The sequence below is a fragment of the Hippopotamus amphibius genome, chromosome 1 (genome assembly GCF_030028045.1).
Source record: "Hippopotamus amphibius kiboko isolate mHipAmp2 chromosome 1, mHipAmp2.hap2, whole genome shotgun sequence".
Lineage (NCBI taxonomy): Eukaryota > Metazoa > Chordata > Mammalia > Artiodactyla > Hippopotamidae > Hippopotamus > Hippopotamus amphibius.
This window is the reverse complement of record NC_080186.1, coordinates 185,896,995-185,915,399: the sequence shown is the minus strand read 5'-3', so window position 1 is coordinate 185,915,399 and position 18,405 is coordinate 185,896,995. Positions and strand designations below refer to the sequence as shown.

Below are 18,405 nucleotides of genomic sequence, written 5' to 3'. Positions count from 1 at the left end.
CTCTAAACAACTTTCATATGTATCATATAGCAGTCCTAACTATAGTCATTACATTGTACATTAATCCCTAATACTTATTTATCTTCTAACTCAGTTTGTGCCTTTTGACCACCTTCCTACAATTCTCCTCTACACACACGCCCTCTAATAACCACAAATCTGATCTCTCCATTTTGTTTTTTTCAAATTCCACATATAAATGAGACCATACAGTATCTGTCTTTGTCTGAGTTATTTCATTTTGCATATTGCCCTCCATGTCCATCCATAGTGCAAATGGCAGGATTCTTTTTATTTTAACAGCTGAAATACATTCCATTGTGTATACAACATACCACATCTTCTTTATCCATTCATTTGTCAATGAACACCTAGCTTGCTTCCACGTCTTGGCTATTGTGAACAATGCTGCTACGAACATAAGAATGCAGATATCTTTTCAAGTTAGCATTTTTGTTTCCTTTGGATACATTCCCAGTAGTGGAATTGCTGGATCATAACATACCTATTTTAATTTTCTGAGGTTCCCCCACACAGTTTTCTGTAGTGGCTGTACCAGTTTACAGTTCCACCAACAGTGAACAAGGGATCCCTCTTCTCCACATTCACCTGTCTTTTCGAAGGTGGCCATTCTAACAGGCATGAGAGATATCTCACTGTGGTTTTGATTTGTATTTGCCTAATAACCTAGTGATGTTGAGCATCTTTTCACCTACCTCTATGTTCCATTCCATCAGCCACTCCTCTACTTTCTTTGGGAAAATGTATATTCAGGTCTTTTGCCCACTTTTTAATTGAATTGTTATTGAGTTATACGAGTTCTTTATACATTTTAGATACTAACCCCTTATCAAAAATACGGTTTGCAAGTATTTTCAACCATTCCGTAGGCTCTCTTTCTACTTTGCTAACTGTTTCTCTTGCTGTATAGAAGCTTTTGGGTTGATGTAGTCTCACTTGCTTACTTTGGTGCTTATGCTTTTGGTGTCATATTCAAAAAAATCATTGCCAAGATCCATGTCAAGGAGCTTTTATCCTGTTTCCTTCTAGAAGTCTTATGGTTTCAGATCTTACATTTAAGCCTTTAATCCATTTCAAGCTAATTTCTGTGAGTGGTGTAAGGGGTCTAATTTCATTCTTTTCCATGGGAATATCCAATTTCCCCAACACCATTTACTGAAGAGACTCCTTTTCTCCATTGAGTTTTCCTGGCTCCCTCTTCCAACATTAGTTGACCATATATGTGTGGGTTTATTTCTGGGATCTCTATTCTACTCCATTGATCTATCTGTCTGTTTTTATACCAGTGCCATACTGTTTTAATTACTAAAGCTTTACAGTATAGCTTGAAATAAGGAAGTGTGAGGCCTTCCACTTGATGTTCTTCTTTCTCAGGACTGCTTTGGCTATTTGGAGTCTTTTGTGGTTCCATACACATTTTAGAATTTTTTTTTCTAATTCTATCAAAATAATGCCATTGAAATCTTGACAGGGATCATGTTAAATCTAGAGATGGGTTTTGGCAGTAATATTTTAGTAATATTAATTCTCATAATCCATGAATATGGGATAAAAATTTTAAAACTGGTAATTCTATGCGTAGGCCAGGACAACTAGAACTCTCAAATGCAGATGGTGGGAATGTAAATTTGTTCAACCACCTGGAAAACCACTGGTAATAGATATGTAACTTCCCTATGACTCAATGATTCCACTCCTAGAGAAATGAAGGCTTATTTTCCTCAAAGGACAGGTACAAGGATATTTACAGCAGTTTTATTCTTAATAGCCAAAAACGATACAATCCAATGCATAAGAGAATGGATAAACAACTGTGGTATATTTGTACACTGGAATATTACAAAGAACAATTAAAAAGGACCAACTGCTAATATACACAACAACAGAGATGAATCTCACAGGCATTATACTGAGCCAAAGACATAAAATACAAAGAATAGCTATTGCAATATCCAAATTATATGAAGCTCAAGAACACACAAAACTAATCAATGGTGACAGAAGTCAAAATAGTGGTTCCTTCCAGGAAATGTGGGGAAAAGCAGGCACTGATTAATAAGGGGCAGGAAATAATCTTCTGAGGTGCTGAAAATATTCTTTGACCTAAGTGGTGGTTTCACAGGCATATATGAAGGAAAAATTATCCACACACTGGCTGCAGAATTTACAGAAGTTTTAATTTAACTGGAGTGTGGATAATTTTTGACTCACTCTCGTACATATATAAAAGTGAATAACCTGTTAAGATTTGTGTATTTCATGTTCTTATCCTCCAATGAAAAAGGTTTAAAAATAATTTTTATATGGTTCTTAACTCTATTTTTACAGTCATTCCCGTTAACTCCGTTCTTTAAGTAATACCTTATAATCAGAAATTAGTATACATACCAGTCACATATGTCTGTATAATAATTAGAAACTATGTTAAAGGTAAATTGTATAATCTAAGTTTCCTTGTGAGGAGAGCCTGTTACCTTTGTGTTACAAACAGAATCTAACTGAATCTAATACATGCTTAATAAAACAAGTATTGAAGGACTGAGGGCCTGTTTCACATTAGAGACTGAAAACTCAACCATTAAATGCAAATACAGTGCATGAGCCTGAATAGGCTCCTGGATTGGAGGGGGTGGAAACTGCAGAAAAGGACCCTAATGGATCAACTAGTAAATATGAATACGGGTTGTCCATTAAATTACAGAACCTATCAATGTCCCATTCCTGAATTTGATAATTACACTGTGATTATTTATATAAGAGAACTTCTCATTTCTTAAAAACTTACACGCAGAAATAAGTAGGGATTAAGGGACATTATGTCTGCAATTTATTCCTAAGTTATTTAGCAATAATAAAAACCATACACCCATATGCATCAAAAGTAATAAAGCAAATATGGCAAAATATTAACAGGTCAATCTATTATTATTCTTACTATTTTTATCTATATTTGAAATTATCTCAATATTAACACAAATTTAAAGAGTAACATGTAATTAATGTTTAGGTTTTTTTAGTGCATTCATTCAAATATATCCTATGTGCTTAGTGACAGGTACTATCCTAGGCACTGACTTCAGAAATGAAAAAAGCAGGCACTGCTCTTGAAAGAGCTCCATCTAAAAAAGAAATAACTGCAATATGATATACGTGCCAAAAGGCAGGTGGGTCCTATGAAGTACAGAATCAGGGTGCCTAACTCAGCCCTGGATACAGGTGATGTCTGAGTTATAAGTTGGGGTGGTCATCTCTGGAAGGCCATCAAGGGCAGCATCCTATTCTGCTGGATACACTTGAGCTAGGACTTGAAAGATGAATAGAAGTTTGTCAGGCAAGAAGAAAAAGACATTACATTCAGATAGCTGGGAACGGCTATAGCTGAAGAAAGGAAATGGTTCAACATGAGGCCATCAGCCTAATTTAACAAAGGCAGCTTGAAACCCTGTACAACCAAACTTAGAATAAACATAATATAGTGACAGACCTCTCAATTTTAAAAGTGGTTAAAGACTGATTTACCTCTAAAATTAGGTATTCACTCTCAACAAATACTTACCAGGAAAAAATTTCAATAGCTCACATACATGTACAGACAATAAATATAAAGCTTTTAATACCATACATTCTGTGTATCAAATCCATTCCTGTATTATCATACAGAGTTAATATTCCTGGCACATGGAACAGGACTAACATCTCAAATGATATCAGATAAACATCTCTACGTAAGAATAAAACAATGTGCTACCCAAAGAACACCAGTGTAGACAATGAAATCGTCTGCCTAAAATCTATGTCCTATAGGCCTATAAGAGGCAGAATAAACCAACCAATAGTTCCTCTGTACAAATTCTATCAAGATTAAATCACATAAATGCATATTAAAATAAGCTTCATTTGAATAAAATATGTTGTTCTGCCAAATCATAAGCAACAATATGGAATCTTGAAACCACAAGTGAACTGCCAACTATTCCTTGTTCCCAAAAACAGTTGGTGTTTTACCACAACTGATAAGAAAAATATACTAAGGTTATCCTGATACAGCCTTTCAACAATATCTAGAAAACATTTTTCACATCTCTGTCCTCAGTCTACTTCACTGAATAAAAGTGACCAGAAATAACCCAATTAACAAAGGCGAACCAAAAGGTCAAAGAGAAGACTGTAAATTACTAATCGAGATGGCCCTTAGCTTTCTATTGACAATTATTCATACCTTCTCCCTGAGAAGGCTGCTTGACACTGCTTCTTTTAGCTTGGTCCACAAACACAGCCCTTACAGGATGTGTCAAATTCTGCTATAGCATAACAAAACACCTCTACACAGCTATATACAGTGAAATTACACTAATAATAAACCAAATCAAAATGTTATTAAGCAACCTAAAATAAAGCTAAGCACTCATGGTAGAACTGTGTAACTTAAAAACAAGAGAAAAAGTGCTTATTAGGACACCAGCTTAAGTCTAACTATTGGCAGGGAGAAAATGAGGACAAAACCTCTCCATATATGTTAATACAAAGTGAAAATGAAAAGGAAAAATGTAATACTAACATAAACTCCTATAAATAATAATCTGGTTTTCAACTAAGACACTGGTGGTTCTTCCTCTCCCTCAAGCAGCCTTGCTTCCATTATACTGCAGTACCACCAAGTGGCAGAAGGACACACTGCAACTCCAGGACTGAATATTTTCATCACTCAAAAATGGACTGAACCCTCCAAAATTCTCAAGTTGAAGGCCTAACCCCCAACATGACTGTATTTGGAGAAAGGGCCTGTGAGGAGGTGATACAGGTTAAATGAGGTCATATGGCTGGGGCTCTAATCCAACAGGGCTAGTGCCCTTATCAAAAGAGGAGATACTAGCACACTAGCACTCTGGGCACTCACACAGGCACCCAGGAAAGGCCACATGAGCCCACAGAGAAAAGGCAGCCCATCACAAGCCAGGATGAGAGTCCTCACCGGAAGTCAATCAGGCAGCTTGATTTTAGACTTCCCAGCCTCCAGAGCAGTAGAAATTTCTATGGTTTAAGCCACCCAGTCTGTGGTATTTTGTTATGGCAGCCTGAGTGGACTAATACAGCAATGCTCCACCTTAATCCCAAAACTTTTCTCTTTATGAAAAAAGTACTCACTTAAAAATCAGGAATAAAAGTCAAAAGACTTGCCTTTAAAAATTCTAGCCCCAAATTTTATAGAAATTAAAGTCTTTTCTGACAAGTTCCTTTATCAGGTAAGACAGGCTATTTTAGCTCTTTTATTTAGATCAGAATCTTTAGAAGTTAGAATTAATTCTTACTATCAACGGGAACATTTTTCCCCTGAAATTAAAGGACTGTGGCTCCTAAGTATGCCTATATTTTCCTCAGAGCAAGAAAAAAAACTCTTAAAACAGGAAAAAAAAAATTCACATTGGTCCAAATCAGAAAGGTAAATGTTATTAGGAAATAGATATATATACTCAAAAACCAAATTCCTTCTGTTTTCACCTGTGTATATGTTTAGAAATTCTCACCCATTTACAAATATTCCTTAACTGCCTATATAGCAGTCAAGAACATGAACTCCAGAACCTAAATACCAGGGTTTGCATCTCTGTTTTGCTGCTTTACTGTGAGACCTCGAGCATCTTACTAAACTGCTCTGTCTCACCTGCAAAATGGAGATAACAACCTCCCATAATGGTTTTATCTTTCCCCACAGGATCTCTTTAAATCCTACAATCCACTTCATTCTCCCACTCCCCACTGCCCCAAGAATAAATTTTACTTACCTTCTTACAAATTACAGTGATTCATACTCATTACTGAAATCAGCACCACACAGATAGGACAATTTTTTATCTTAGTATCCCAGAGCAGAGAACAAACAAGATAAACCAAAGTGAAAACTGTCTCAGTTCACAGGCTGTCTCTTTTACCCCAAATATTCTATTTCTGCATCATCCTGACTCTTTACAATACTGTGTATAAAACTCATCAGATGGAGAGTTCCAGTGGTGGATGCAAGCAGGCCCCTTGGGTCTAAGGGTCCTTCTTCAGTTTTTCCAAGGTTAGGTATTTGATTCCTCCAAAAAGATCCAACTATAGAGACAGCTCATTTCACCCAATTTAGCCTAAACTTCTATTATTCCAGTTAATACAGTATCTTTTCTGGACCTGGACAACTATCTCAGTACTGTAGGACTAGTCTAACTCCATGCATAAGATCTACAGATCAATTCCTCTAAGTAGGATGCTATGGTTCCCATTTTGTCCTTCCTTATAAGCAAGATGACTACAAAAACTGAAGACATAAAAGGGAAGACTTTATAAGTACTCCATTTCACCTCCTGTTATCTACAGAAAAGAAAGGAAAAGCTCTTAGAGGATGTGGCAATTCCTCACCTGCTCCCTAAACAGCTTTCGATTTTAAAGGGTGGGCATAAACCTTCACTTACTTGTACATAAAAGCTTTGTCTACATAAAAGCTGTCGCAAATACCTGCTTAGATAAGCTGTTTCATATTCAATTTACAATTCAGCATTTTCAATCACTTTTAAAATCTTACTCCAAAGTAAATAATCACTAACAGTTTTTCTACATTAAATAACCACTAGTGGTTTATAAGAATTTTAACTATTATCCCTCACTTATAATTATACGCAAACTTAAAGAAGGCAGTGAACACTCCTGTAGGAAAACACTGAGTAAAAAAATAAATAAAAATAAGGCAAGAGATCCAAATAAAATATGTCACAAAATCCATACAGCAATCTCAAAAAAAAAAAAACCCCACAAGTCTCAAAATTCAATCACTTAGATTCTAAAGATACCATTCTAGCATGAAGATCTTGCTTCTAGTTACAGAGCCCTTGAGTGACTCTTCTTAATAATTTTATATCTTACAAAGACTTGCCCAAAGTGTCTAGGCTTTTGAGCAACATACTAAAACTATACTGGAACAAAAACCTTTCAACTCCTACGCCAGTTCTCTTTCCATTTTACCATACTTCCTCATAGCTTAACTTATCAAATGTCAAGGACAAGGTGAGATGTTATAGCTGACTAGGAACTGATAAATAGAATACAGCACACAACATACCCCAGGGTGCCATACAGTTAAGGCCAAGCAAAAGATAAACACAGCCAATTGCCACTAAGGTTCAGATTACTGTGGGCTAGAGCCGACTGGTTACATTTTAAAATAAACAGAATTTAAATAAGAATGAACTTCCTTATTTTTACAAATAAGAAACTCAGGCCCCTGTACACAGGGCTAGTAGGTGGCAGTCCTTTAGGGAAAAAGAATAATTTGAGCTGGGTCTAGAAAGATACCTAGATAAGACTTGAATAGGCAGGAAGAAGAGAGGACTTTCCAGGTAGGGAAATCACATAAACAAAAGCTTAGAGGGTTAAACAAATCAATCAAATTCAGAGGACAAAGAATTCATTCTTTTGACTAAGAATAAAGACAAATTTAGAAATGGCTAAGTTTGGGGTTGGGCGTAGGGAAGAGTTTTAGTACTTATTAAGAATTAAACAACTTCATCCTATTGGCAGTGGGATGCTAGAGTTGGTTTCGAGCAACAAATGTAAAATAAATTTCTTAGAAAAGCACAAATTGTGCATTTGTCTGGAAGCCAAGACTATATAAACATAACACAAAGGTTATAATAGCCAAAACATTTAACCAATAACAAATCTAATTCTAAAAGGAAAGGTGGAGAAAGTATCATCCAAAAAAAAAGTTAAATAATAGAATAAAAAATGAACAACGAAAGAAAATGGAAACAAATGAGAGAAGAATCAATGATAGAGAGATGTAGACAAATGAATCAACAGTTACATTATAAAATATGTTACTTCATGCAGTCAAGTTCTGGAATGAGGATTAAATGATCCAAAGTCAGTCTCCATGGCTAAAAAAACACACTCAAAGCATAACCACCAAATATTTCTGTTTCAAACTGCAATAACTCACCTCTCTAGCAGCACAGTCATGAGGAGCTTCTTCTTTATTTACTTTTCCTTTTGGAAATCCCCAGCCTGATTTTGCTAGGTACCCCTGAACCAGTAGTACCTACAAAACAATCAGAGGTAAAAATAAAATTTGCCCTCCTTTCCCATGTTCCTTTCTAAAAACCAAAAGTTATGTTCTCCTTACTTCAAGTAACTGTTATCATCAATAATTTTACTTGGTGAACTATCTTCTAAGAGGCGAAATATACTATTACTTTTCCTGTGAAGAAAAGCATTCTGCCCATTTTAAAGTATTTCTTCAACAATCAAGTGATTCCTTTGCAACAAGCCATACTGCAACATGTATAAATTATTAAGACCCAGAATGCAGACAAAATATGCAAAATTTGGCCTTTTAGCACTAAAAATCTAAGCATATTTTTAAAACCTCAGTTCAGAACATTTTAGAAATAACATATTAGGGTAAAAACAGCTGATCACCATTTCACTAAAAAAATTTTATTACTCTCACATTTTCAAGTGTCTCATCAAGAATAATTGCACCATATGTTGGCACTCCCATTTTATATTCCTTCCATTCATCCAAAATTTTTTCCACATCTTCACCTTGAGGCAGCAAAAATGGACAATGACTGAAGAGTATACCACATGTTAAGGAAGCTACTTTCTCCCTTAATACAGCTTAATAAGCACTTAATATACAGAAAGAGACCTATTTAAATCAACTGTGTATTTTATATGAAATTACTCACATCTTCACTTAAGTTTATCCTTCTTGTTTTTGTATCTTCACATTTGTTTTCTCTTGAACTAGTCATTGCTAACTTCTGCATTTAGCCTAGACACAAATCAAGTAAATTTTAAATACTCATATTCTGGCTCCCTAAATTAACACAAATTCAGGACCATGTGAACACTTCCAATAATTCTCATTTTAAGTGGGTCGAATTCATCATATTAAGAGTCAATAGAAGAAAAAAAAAAGTCAACGGACACTGAAACTGACAGTAAGAAATATAAGCACAGTACACATATACTGGTAAGAGGTAGGAACCATCAAAATAAGAAGTGGGAATTTCCTAGCAGTGCAGTGGTTAGGACTCCACGCTTCCACTGCAAGCTGCACAGGTTCAATCCCCAGTCTGGAACTAAGATCTTGCAAGCCTCGCAGCCACAAAAAAAAAGAGAGAGAGAGAGAGAATAAGTGGAAGTGGCTAATTCTGGGAACCAGGGCTAGGGATGAAGTATGCCACTCTACACTGCTGAATTTCTTTACTATGTATATGTACTGCTTTTATAATTTAAAACATTTTCAAGATACAGATTTATTAAGGATTATAGAGAGGTAAATACGGATATTAAGGAAAGTGTGGCCTGTTTCAAAAGAACCTGGGTATGCCTCCCCAAAACTGGGCAGAATAAAATAAGTTTTTTTAAAGTAAATAAAACATAAACCTGTAAAGTATATGCTCAGGCTTCCAATACTCCATGCTACCAAATGCCTCTTCACTACAACACCGATAATTATGAAAATTGTGGGGAAAATTATAATTTATGATAGTGTTTCTCAAACGGAGGACATTCTCAAGGGTCTTCAAGTCCTCTATGTAAACTTACATACTGTCTTTTCATTTTCATGTTAATGTAAAGCATGTAACATGAGCATATTTCCAATCATTTGGATGATCTCATATATCAAGTACTACACTACTTGATTTTAGAGACCACATTGGTACTGATACTTTAACTGCTGTGGGCTATTAAAAACAGAAGAAACATAATATGCAAAGAGTGTATTAGGGTCAAATGACATTCCAGTGCAACAGAGAAAGGAAAGTTTCATAACAGATAAAGCAAAGAAAGGTGTTGGGAGAACTTACAGTACAGGCACATCAAAACACCCTCAAAGAAGCCAGCATTATATTCACATTGTGAGTAGTACTTTGGTTTAAACAAAACATCACATTAAATTCATTTTATGAAAATTAATCTTATGAGTTCTACAGGTTTGTGTTTAAAAATTTACTTTGCTTTTATAGTTGTAGTAGGAACTAAGATTTTCAAAGATCTCAAAAAAATCAACCATCTCTAACAACACTGCTTAAAATTAAAAGACAGGCACCAGGTTAATCTCAATATAAATATTCCTTGCCTTCATTGGGGGCAGGGGGAGTTTGTATACAATAGTAACTATTCCATGAAGCCTTATGGTTCTACATCAGCTTGCCAGAATTCTGAAAGTTATTTCTCAATAAAAGTCTGGCTTGAGATGTTTAATAAAATCCCTTATGAAGTCATCACAAATTTTTTTGAATCTAACTATAAATTTTAAATAAATGGATTTTTTTCCATTAAAAATTTAACCATAGTGAAAAAAAATATGAAAATATCCCAGGAATAGAGATAACTTTCAGTAATTCAAAGAGGAAGAGACTTTATCTAGTTTTTTTTCTTTCTCTTCCTTCTCCCTACAATGTTCCTAATAATTTCAAGGTGCACCAATGTCTCTATAATGAAGTGTTATCTCATTTTCCTACCCATTAAATAACTTTTTTAAAAAGAATAATAAAAAGAAAGGTTTAGCAAAAGAAACTAAATCAACTGACATAACCTTGGAAATCATCTACTCTTCATTTACCCATTTTTTTTCTACCCCAAAATCACCATAAAATGAGTGTGTCGAAGAACCAACCAACTACAGTTCAAGAATTGGAATTAATGTTGAAAAGTACTTGCTCAAGTCCACACAATTAGCAAGTAAGAGAATGCAATCCAAAATGACATCGATTTCCCCAGTGACAACTCTGCAATCCTCCTCCATATTCAATAGTACATAAAGTAATTCAATTCAAACAAGGGAGTGGAAAATTTTTAAATACCATTTTTATTTAATGAGAATGCATTTAATTCAAAAAACTCTATGACATGCTCTGAGTAACGTTAATTATCTTTCTAATTTTTCTAAAATTGTTACGTGGTCTTATTTTCTTAACCACCAACCAAATTACTTTGCATCTTGAATCTGGGTTACTCAGCCTTACATAATAGTTCTAAGCGAAAGATAGATCACACTGATTACATAACTAATGTAAGAATTTTTAAGCACATATATCTATGCATTTTATATACATCCTCTTTTCTAACAATTCAGTGATTTTTTATATACTCTTTTTATTCTAACATTTTGCAAAAACATGGAAAATCTGCTCTAAACTATAGACAATCATTTAAATAATACTCTTCATCCAAAATCCTTCCATTATCATAGAGGACATCAATTTCCTCATGGAAAACTCATCTCAACTTCTAGCCTCAGTTCCTTGTAGTCCTTGTCCTTCACATCCATGTCCACTTCTGGGACTAATTCCCAAAGCAACATTCTGGACCTTGCCATCAACAGAACTATTATGATTAGAATACAACATTGTGACCATAATTTTCTACAGCAGTCTTTTAATTACTCACAATATACTGTTATTCTACACCTATTCTTTGACTGTTTTCCTTTCTCCATATTAGCACCCTCCTGCTCTTTTCTTCCCTAAACAATACTGTCCATCACTTTAATCAATCTTTTAGCAATATCCAAAATTTCTTTGCCCCACTATTCTGAATACAGCTCCCTAGTAAAACCTCAACCCAGGAGCAAGTCCAGGACAGCTATTCTATACCCACACTGCTGAGTGCTTACTGAAGAAAAATCACAAGACTAAGAACAATTAACAAAAGAAAAAACAGAGGCACGTAAGAGCCCCACTATTTGCCCAATGTTGCACAGCTGGTAAATGGCAACGGTGGGATGGTAACCCAAGGAATCTGGCTCCAGAACTCATACTATTAATTTTTATTCTACATAGTCTCACCACTTCAATATCCCACAGGTACCATAAACCAACATGTCTATAACTGAGCCCCTCATTCCCCTACGAAATTTCTCCCCCTTTATTTTGCTACAAATGGAATGGCACACCCATTCACTCAACTGTTCAAATCAGAAGCCTGGATAATACCCTTGATTCCTTCTTCCACTTTTCCTCAGACAGCCAAATAAAGACAAATTTTACCTCCTAAATATCACTGAAATTTAATCTCTTCTATTTACTTCTACCACAGGTTTCCATTTCTCTCTCATAAATTAATGAAATAGCATCTTAACTAGGCTTTCATTCTTCCATTCCTCCAATTCACTGCCTACACTATTTCAGAGCCATTTTTCAAAACACCCCTAGAGAGAAATAAAGCAAATATGGCAAAGAGTTAACAATGGGTGAATACATAAAAAGGGTATAATGGCAGTTGATTATAATATACTTTCAACTTCTAACTTAAAATTTTTTCCCAAAAGTAAAGTTTGTTTTATATCCTATATTTTTTTATTACTCTTATGGATAAAGTCCAAAAAAACACGGTCTACAAGACCCTTCCTCCAAAGAAAACTTTTATCTAATTCCAAATCTGGGTTCGATTAGTCTCTTTGCTCTTCCTACTGAACCCAATGCTACCTTATCAAAACCTACCAGACTACCATGTAACCATGTCCTTTCCCATCTATCATCTTGAAGATAGCAACCAAATCTACCCTGTTCACTGCACAATGCCTGACACAGAGGAAGCACTCAATTATTTAATGAAGTCTACCACACTAGCAAGAAAAGTTTTTTCCTCCATACAAGTGAATTAAAAGAAACAACTAAAACAGAGGTTTTTTTTTTAATAACAAGCAAAGTTTTTAAAACCCATGTGCATACACACACAAAATCTTATCCAGAACCGTGAAGTATGTACAGTTGCTCTGGTAGAACCCTAAGTCTATGCAAAATAGAAATCACAGAAGACAACTTTCTTGCTTTAATCATGTTTCTCTAACTAGATTATAGCTCCTTAAAAGCAAAGTCTTCTATGATTTCTTCATAAAACCTGCTACCATGACTTTAACAAAGACAGTACTCAACAGTACTTCTATTTCCCTTTGATATTTTTCATTTACTTCTCCATATTTAACCTGTCAAAAAGCTTAAGCATTTCTGCCACTGAAATCCCTCTTCAGTCTTTTCTTTGTAGTCCCCCTACTATGGTTCAGGACCTTACTGCTCCATATCTCAAGTATTTAGCAGTCCTCCTTGTGGTTCAACCTGTCCTGCCAAATAAGTTTTCTTGAATAGCATTTTCAAACGGTCTGAGTAATATTCTTAACTTAGCCTTGCTCGAAAACTTTCAACGGTTAACAGTAACACAGAATAAACACAGTTTCACCCATTTTCTACAAAACCCTAAGGGGTTCCTTATTTCATGCAGTTCAAGAAAAAGCACAGAAAGCTAAGTATGAGGGTTATTTTAGGTCGCCTATCCCTATTCCAACTCTAGTGTAGTACAGTGAACTTGTGGGTACAATTCCATCTGAATACATGGTTTATGGTTAAAAACAACGACCTAGAGAATAAAAATCAAAGCAGTTTGGCTCAAGATTTAAAAACCCACAAACTCCTACTATATAACTTTCATCCATATCCCCTCTTGTATCCCTGCAAGAACCTCAATACAAACTAATTTACTTCCCAAGATATCCTTTATCCTTTCCAACTCTATTTTGCACAATCCCTTTTCTTTACCTGCAACATATTCCCCACTCCAGCCTGTTTAGAAAGTTCTATATTCCCTTAAAAATATAGGTTGGCCTAAAACCTTTCCACCTTTTGCCAAATTCTAAAAACACTTAGGAGCATTAGCAATTCATCAACTTTTTCTTTGCCTTGTGATACAGCTTCTTTTATAATCTTAAATATTCATGTGAATCTTTTATAATTAATAAATTATAACAAGTTTCTATTTCATTTGTAAATAGGGAGGAACAAAAACTTCTCTGAAGGTAAGGACTTCTTTCTATTCGCCACAGACCCAAAAACGGCTCTGAACACAGTAAGTATTCAATAATTATTTTAAAATTTCTATCCCAGAAAGGTAGTAATCTGAATAAAATCATCCAGTTAAGTGGAACAGCAAGAGGAATGTAAAAAACAGATCACTTCTAGAAATAGGCTAGCTACATCTGAAAGAAAAGAAAATCAAATTTAATTCTAATTATCAGTGCACATTTTAGGGGGTCCTTAACATAAAAATAAGAATATGGTTGGCCCCCCAGTATTCACAGATGTGGGACCCGCAGATACCGAGGGCCGACTGTGCTATGCTATTTTACACAGTCTAAGGAACTTGAGCACCCATGGATTTTGGTATCCTGGGGGAATGGAGTGGTCCTGGAACCATCCTCACGAATACCAGTGTACAATGTACTATCAAACTGTGCCTACCAAAATCACGTGCAAACCATATATACATGTTTTATATATTTGACAATTTTTAGAAATCTAGTATGTTTTATCTAAAAGGTTATAAATCGCAAAGACAAGCAAAAGAAAATTTGTGCTAAAATATCTTATTAACAAGAATGAAAGACAGTCATTATAGTAATAAAAAGGATATCAGCTTTAGCAAAGTCTCTTATCCCACACTGAGGTAATCCTGGTGTGTTCTGCATGTAGAAATCCAAGTAAAACCAATGGGCAAGTTCAATCTGAAAACACACTCGGATAGCATTGTCTCTTTCCTCGCTGGGAATATGCAAAATAAATCGGCTGTCAAAAACAAAAAACACACACAAATTACATTTATAAACCATAAGAATTTATTTTAACCTTTTTAATTGCTTCATTCCTGACCCACCAACATAGAAAAAGGGACCAAGAGCAGTACTGATCAAGGAAGCAAAATCGGCAGGAAATTACTACAGGGAAGATGAGTCTTTAAAAATAAAAAAAAGCAGCAGAAGATATCACATGTATTTAATTCATAATAGAATTTTTTAAGAAGCCATCTACCTTCTGTTCACAAGTACAGAGATAAACTTAAGAGCTCACTAACAATCAATTAAAAATGAGCAAGAAAACAACCTTCAGTAGGATTCCCTCCCATGTCTGGTAACATTTTCAAAGAATATATGCAAATATATTCATACACTCAAACAGAAAAGATGTTAGTTGCTTAATCTTCATATTTAAAGTATTACAGGGGAGTCAAGGAAGGGAGGGAATACGGGGATATGTGTATAAAAACAGATGATTGAACCTGGTGTAGGAAAATAAATAAATAAATAAATAAAGTATTACAAAGAAATATTAAAGAAATCATTAAGACTCATTAACAGACCAGACTTCCCAAAAAGCTCATCTGAAGAACCTGAGTTCAAAATAACTTTCAAATATACTCACTTTTTAAAAAAACCTAAATTGTCTTTTCCAAGTACATGTGGAGGGAGAAAGGGACACAATTATTTTAATATGTAGTATAAGTGTGCACTATATTATATATACATATATATATGATTAAGATAATGAACCCCTTTTTGTGCAACAAATAAGTCAAAATTCATGTGATCTATAGGACTTATTAAGCAACCACCATTAAGTTTCTTCCATGCTTAGCATTTTTGGTAATCTTTTCTTCTATCAACCTTTAGGGGTAGACTGAACTACATAAAAGATATCCATCGATTTCTACAGTCATTTTTTAAAATTAAAAATACCATCACCCAGTTTGATCACTTACACTATTCACTAGTCATGGTGCTAAATGTTCTTTGTTGTTTTCAAATTTCAAATCAAACCTCAAAAAAATGCTTTTAAATTATAAAAATAATGTAACATTCCAGTAGGGGACTGAATAAGTAACTGTTAAAACAAATGTATGTACAATAATCTACATTTCAATACACAAAAACAATGGGGAAAGAAGCTTAAACTACAACACTAAAACCAAGACGTGTAACATTCAACCCTGATGGCATAATCTAAGATACAAAAACCTGAGCTCTTCCACACAGCATTCAAGATCCAGTGCCTGCTCACCTGCACAGCCTCTACCAGTCTGTAAGGTTCTTTATAACCAGTGCTACCTAATTCTTAGAAATGTCCTAAACTGCCACCCACATATTATATCTATTCCCTTCTCTTGTCCATCTACCAAACTTATAACTCATCCCTCATGACTTACTGTATCTCCTATGTAGATACATCAGACTCCTCTGAACAAATTTATATACTCTTTCAACTCCTACTCCATTATAGCAATTATCTAATTTTTACTATTACTGCCCATAAACTCTTCCAAATTAGTTCACCGAGATAAGGTACTATATCTTTTCATACTTTTATTCCCATAGTCTAGCAAATTGTCTGCATATACTTATAGTGACATACTGATAGTTACAATTTATCTTTGAAATGTAAGATGGAGTAAGCACACTCCACTCTGTCCCTCCCATTAAATGCAGCTATAAAACTTGGACAAAATACACGGAGCAGCTGTTTGAGGGCTGTGAAAAGTAAACAGCAGGAGAAAGACTGGGGAGAATGACGAATATTCGAATTTACCGTTTTTTCATCCTCCAGGACCCCCTAGCTGGGTTGGGGGTTAGAAGTGAGCTCTGTAAACCCTCAAGTTCGGCCTCAAGGATCAAGAAAGGCATCTAAAGGATTCTCTTAACACTCAGAGCCAGTGGTGGAAATTCCCCCTCTCTTTTCTCCATTTTCTCATGCTCCAGCCCCCAAGCAATGCCACACTGGTTAGAGTTGGCAGGAATGGTGGCTGTAACAGGGATCCACAGAGGCTAAAACTTTGATGGACAGGAAGCTTCCTCTCCTATAGCAAGAGCTGGGTGGTCCCAAGAGATCAGAGCCAACATCCATTGCTTATTTTACTTCTAACCTCCAGCTGCTTGGTCCCAGGCATGAGTAGTCACATGAAATACATGGTATAGTGGCATTCCATTTTTGCCATTTTTTTTCAATATTCAATTTCCTCAAAAAAGGGAGCCAAGAAATACCAGGGAGATAGCAGAAAAGGAGCAGCTCAGGAAAATGGTCCCATGAAATTGTTTATGAACACTGAGGCTCAACCTCAAGCTGCACAAACTTGGATTAGAATACAAACAGCATACCACAAACTCTGTGAAGTGAACTATGTCTGAGCAGACCACTGCCCAAGTCTCAAACGAGCCAGTACACAAAGACAAAAAGCACTGCAAAAACTAGCCTTCTTTTGATTTTTTTTATTTAACTTACACCAAGTCTCAAAAAAACACCTGTCTGCTATTTCTTATTTTCTCAGTTTGGGACATTTTCTATTGATTTCCATCACGGAAAGTGAAGAATTAACAACTCTCATTATACACACCATTCTCATCTCTCCATCTTCCAAACAAAATGATATCTTTGTTTGGTTAGTTTGTTAACTTCAGCACTACTGAAATCTGGGGTAGGTAACTATGCTGGGAGGAGCCGTCCTGTGTGCTGCAGGTGTTTAGCAGCACCCACAGCCTCTGCTTATTAGATGTCAACAGCCCTCTCCAGCAAGCTGTGACAACCAAAAGGATCTCCAGCCACTGCCAAACATTCCCTGAGGGAGCAAAATTCACTCCCAGTTGATAACCACTGGGTTAGTTCAAAAATTCAGTCTTTACATTACTATGACTCTGTAAATGCAACTCACAACTAAGCCATGTGATAAGCTATTTTATTTTCCCTTTTAAGACAATCCTTTGTTCTCCCACTAATTAATAAACGTGTTATTGTCTGCTTTGTCTTCTCTACACTCGTCACTAACTCTATCTTCCACTAGTTTCCTAAATTTTTTTCTCAAGATGTTAATTCAGACACATCTGTTTCATTTTGAAGACTATCCCTGAGCCTTCTGATCTGTTCCAGTCTGGACTGGTTGTCACTTCACATAATACACATCTGTCATCCTATGCTGTCCTTTCACTAGCACCCGATGGTTCCCAACACATTCATCCTGTATTAGTGCTCATCTTTCTTATACATCGTCTTCCTCCTAATTAATGTACTTCCTTATCTTCACAAAGTACATCCTCCCATGCCTTCTGGAGAAAGGACGCAGGGGAGATAAATATTAAGACATTGTCAATTTGAAAACATCTTTATCCTCACACTTGACATTTGGCTAGGTAGAGAATTCTAGGTTGGAAATCATTTTCCTTCTGAATTCTGAAGACAGTGCCTTCTCCTGCCAGCCTATAACTGTGATATGAAAACTGAAGCCAATCAGATTCCTTTGTCTGACCTGTTTTTCCAACCTGGGAGCTTCCAGGTTCTTCCTTTTGTCCTCAATGCTCTGAAATTTCCCAGTTGTCTATTTTTCATCCACTGCATCACCCATTCAATGGACTTTACCTATTTACAAACTCACCTCCTTCAGTACTAACAGACCTCACAGACTAATCCTTTGATTCTTCACTTTTCTCTGATATTTCCTATCTCTAATTTCTCAAGCCCCCTTACTTTTGGGAAAAGGTTTCTTGCAAGCCATCTATTGAGGGTTTTGTTTCTGCTCTATTTAAAA

The 18,405-nt window shown here is 35.5% G+C and overlaps 1 protein-coding gene across 1 annotated transcript in view; it reads right to left on the bottom strand.

The window, feature by feature from the left end:
• The window catches only part of DCP2 (decapping mRNA 2), a 74,545-nt gene that overhangs the window by 20,121 nt on the left and 36,019 nt on the right, over positions 1 to 18,405 (bottom strand). Inside the window, exons 2-4 of the mRNA XM_057737649.1 lie at positions 14,473 to 14,624; positions 8,504 to 8,631; positions 7,994 to 8,092 (exon numbers count right to left, since the gene is read on the bottom strand). Of these exons, the coding sequence (XP_057593632.1) occupies positions 7,994 to 8,092; positions 8,504 to 8,631; positions 14,473 to 14,624 (379 nt within the window). The remainder of the gene's footprint in view (positions 1 to 7,993; positions 8,093 to 8,503; positions 8,632 to 14,472; positions 14,625 to 18,405) is intronic.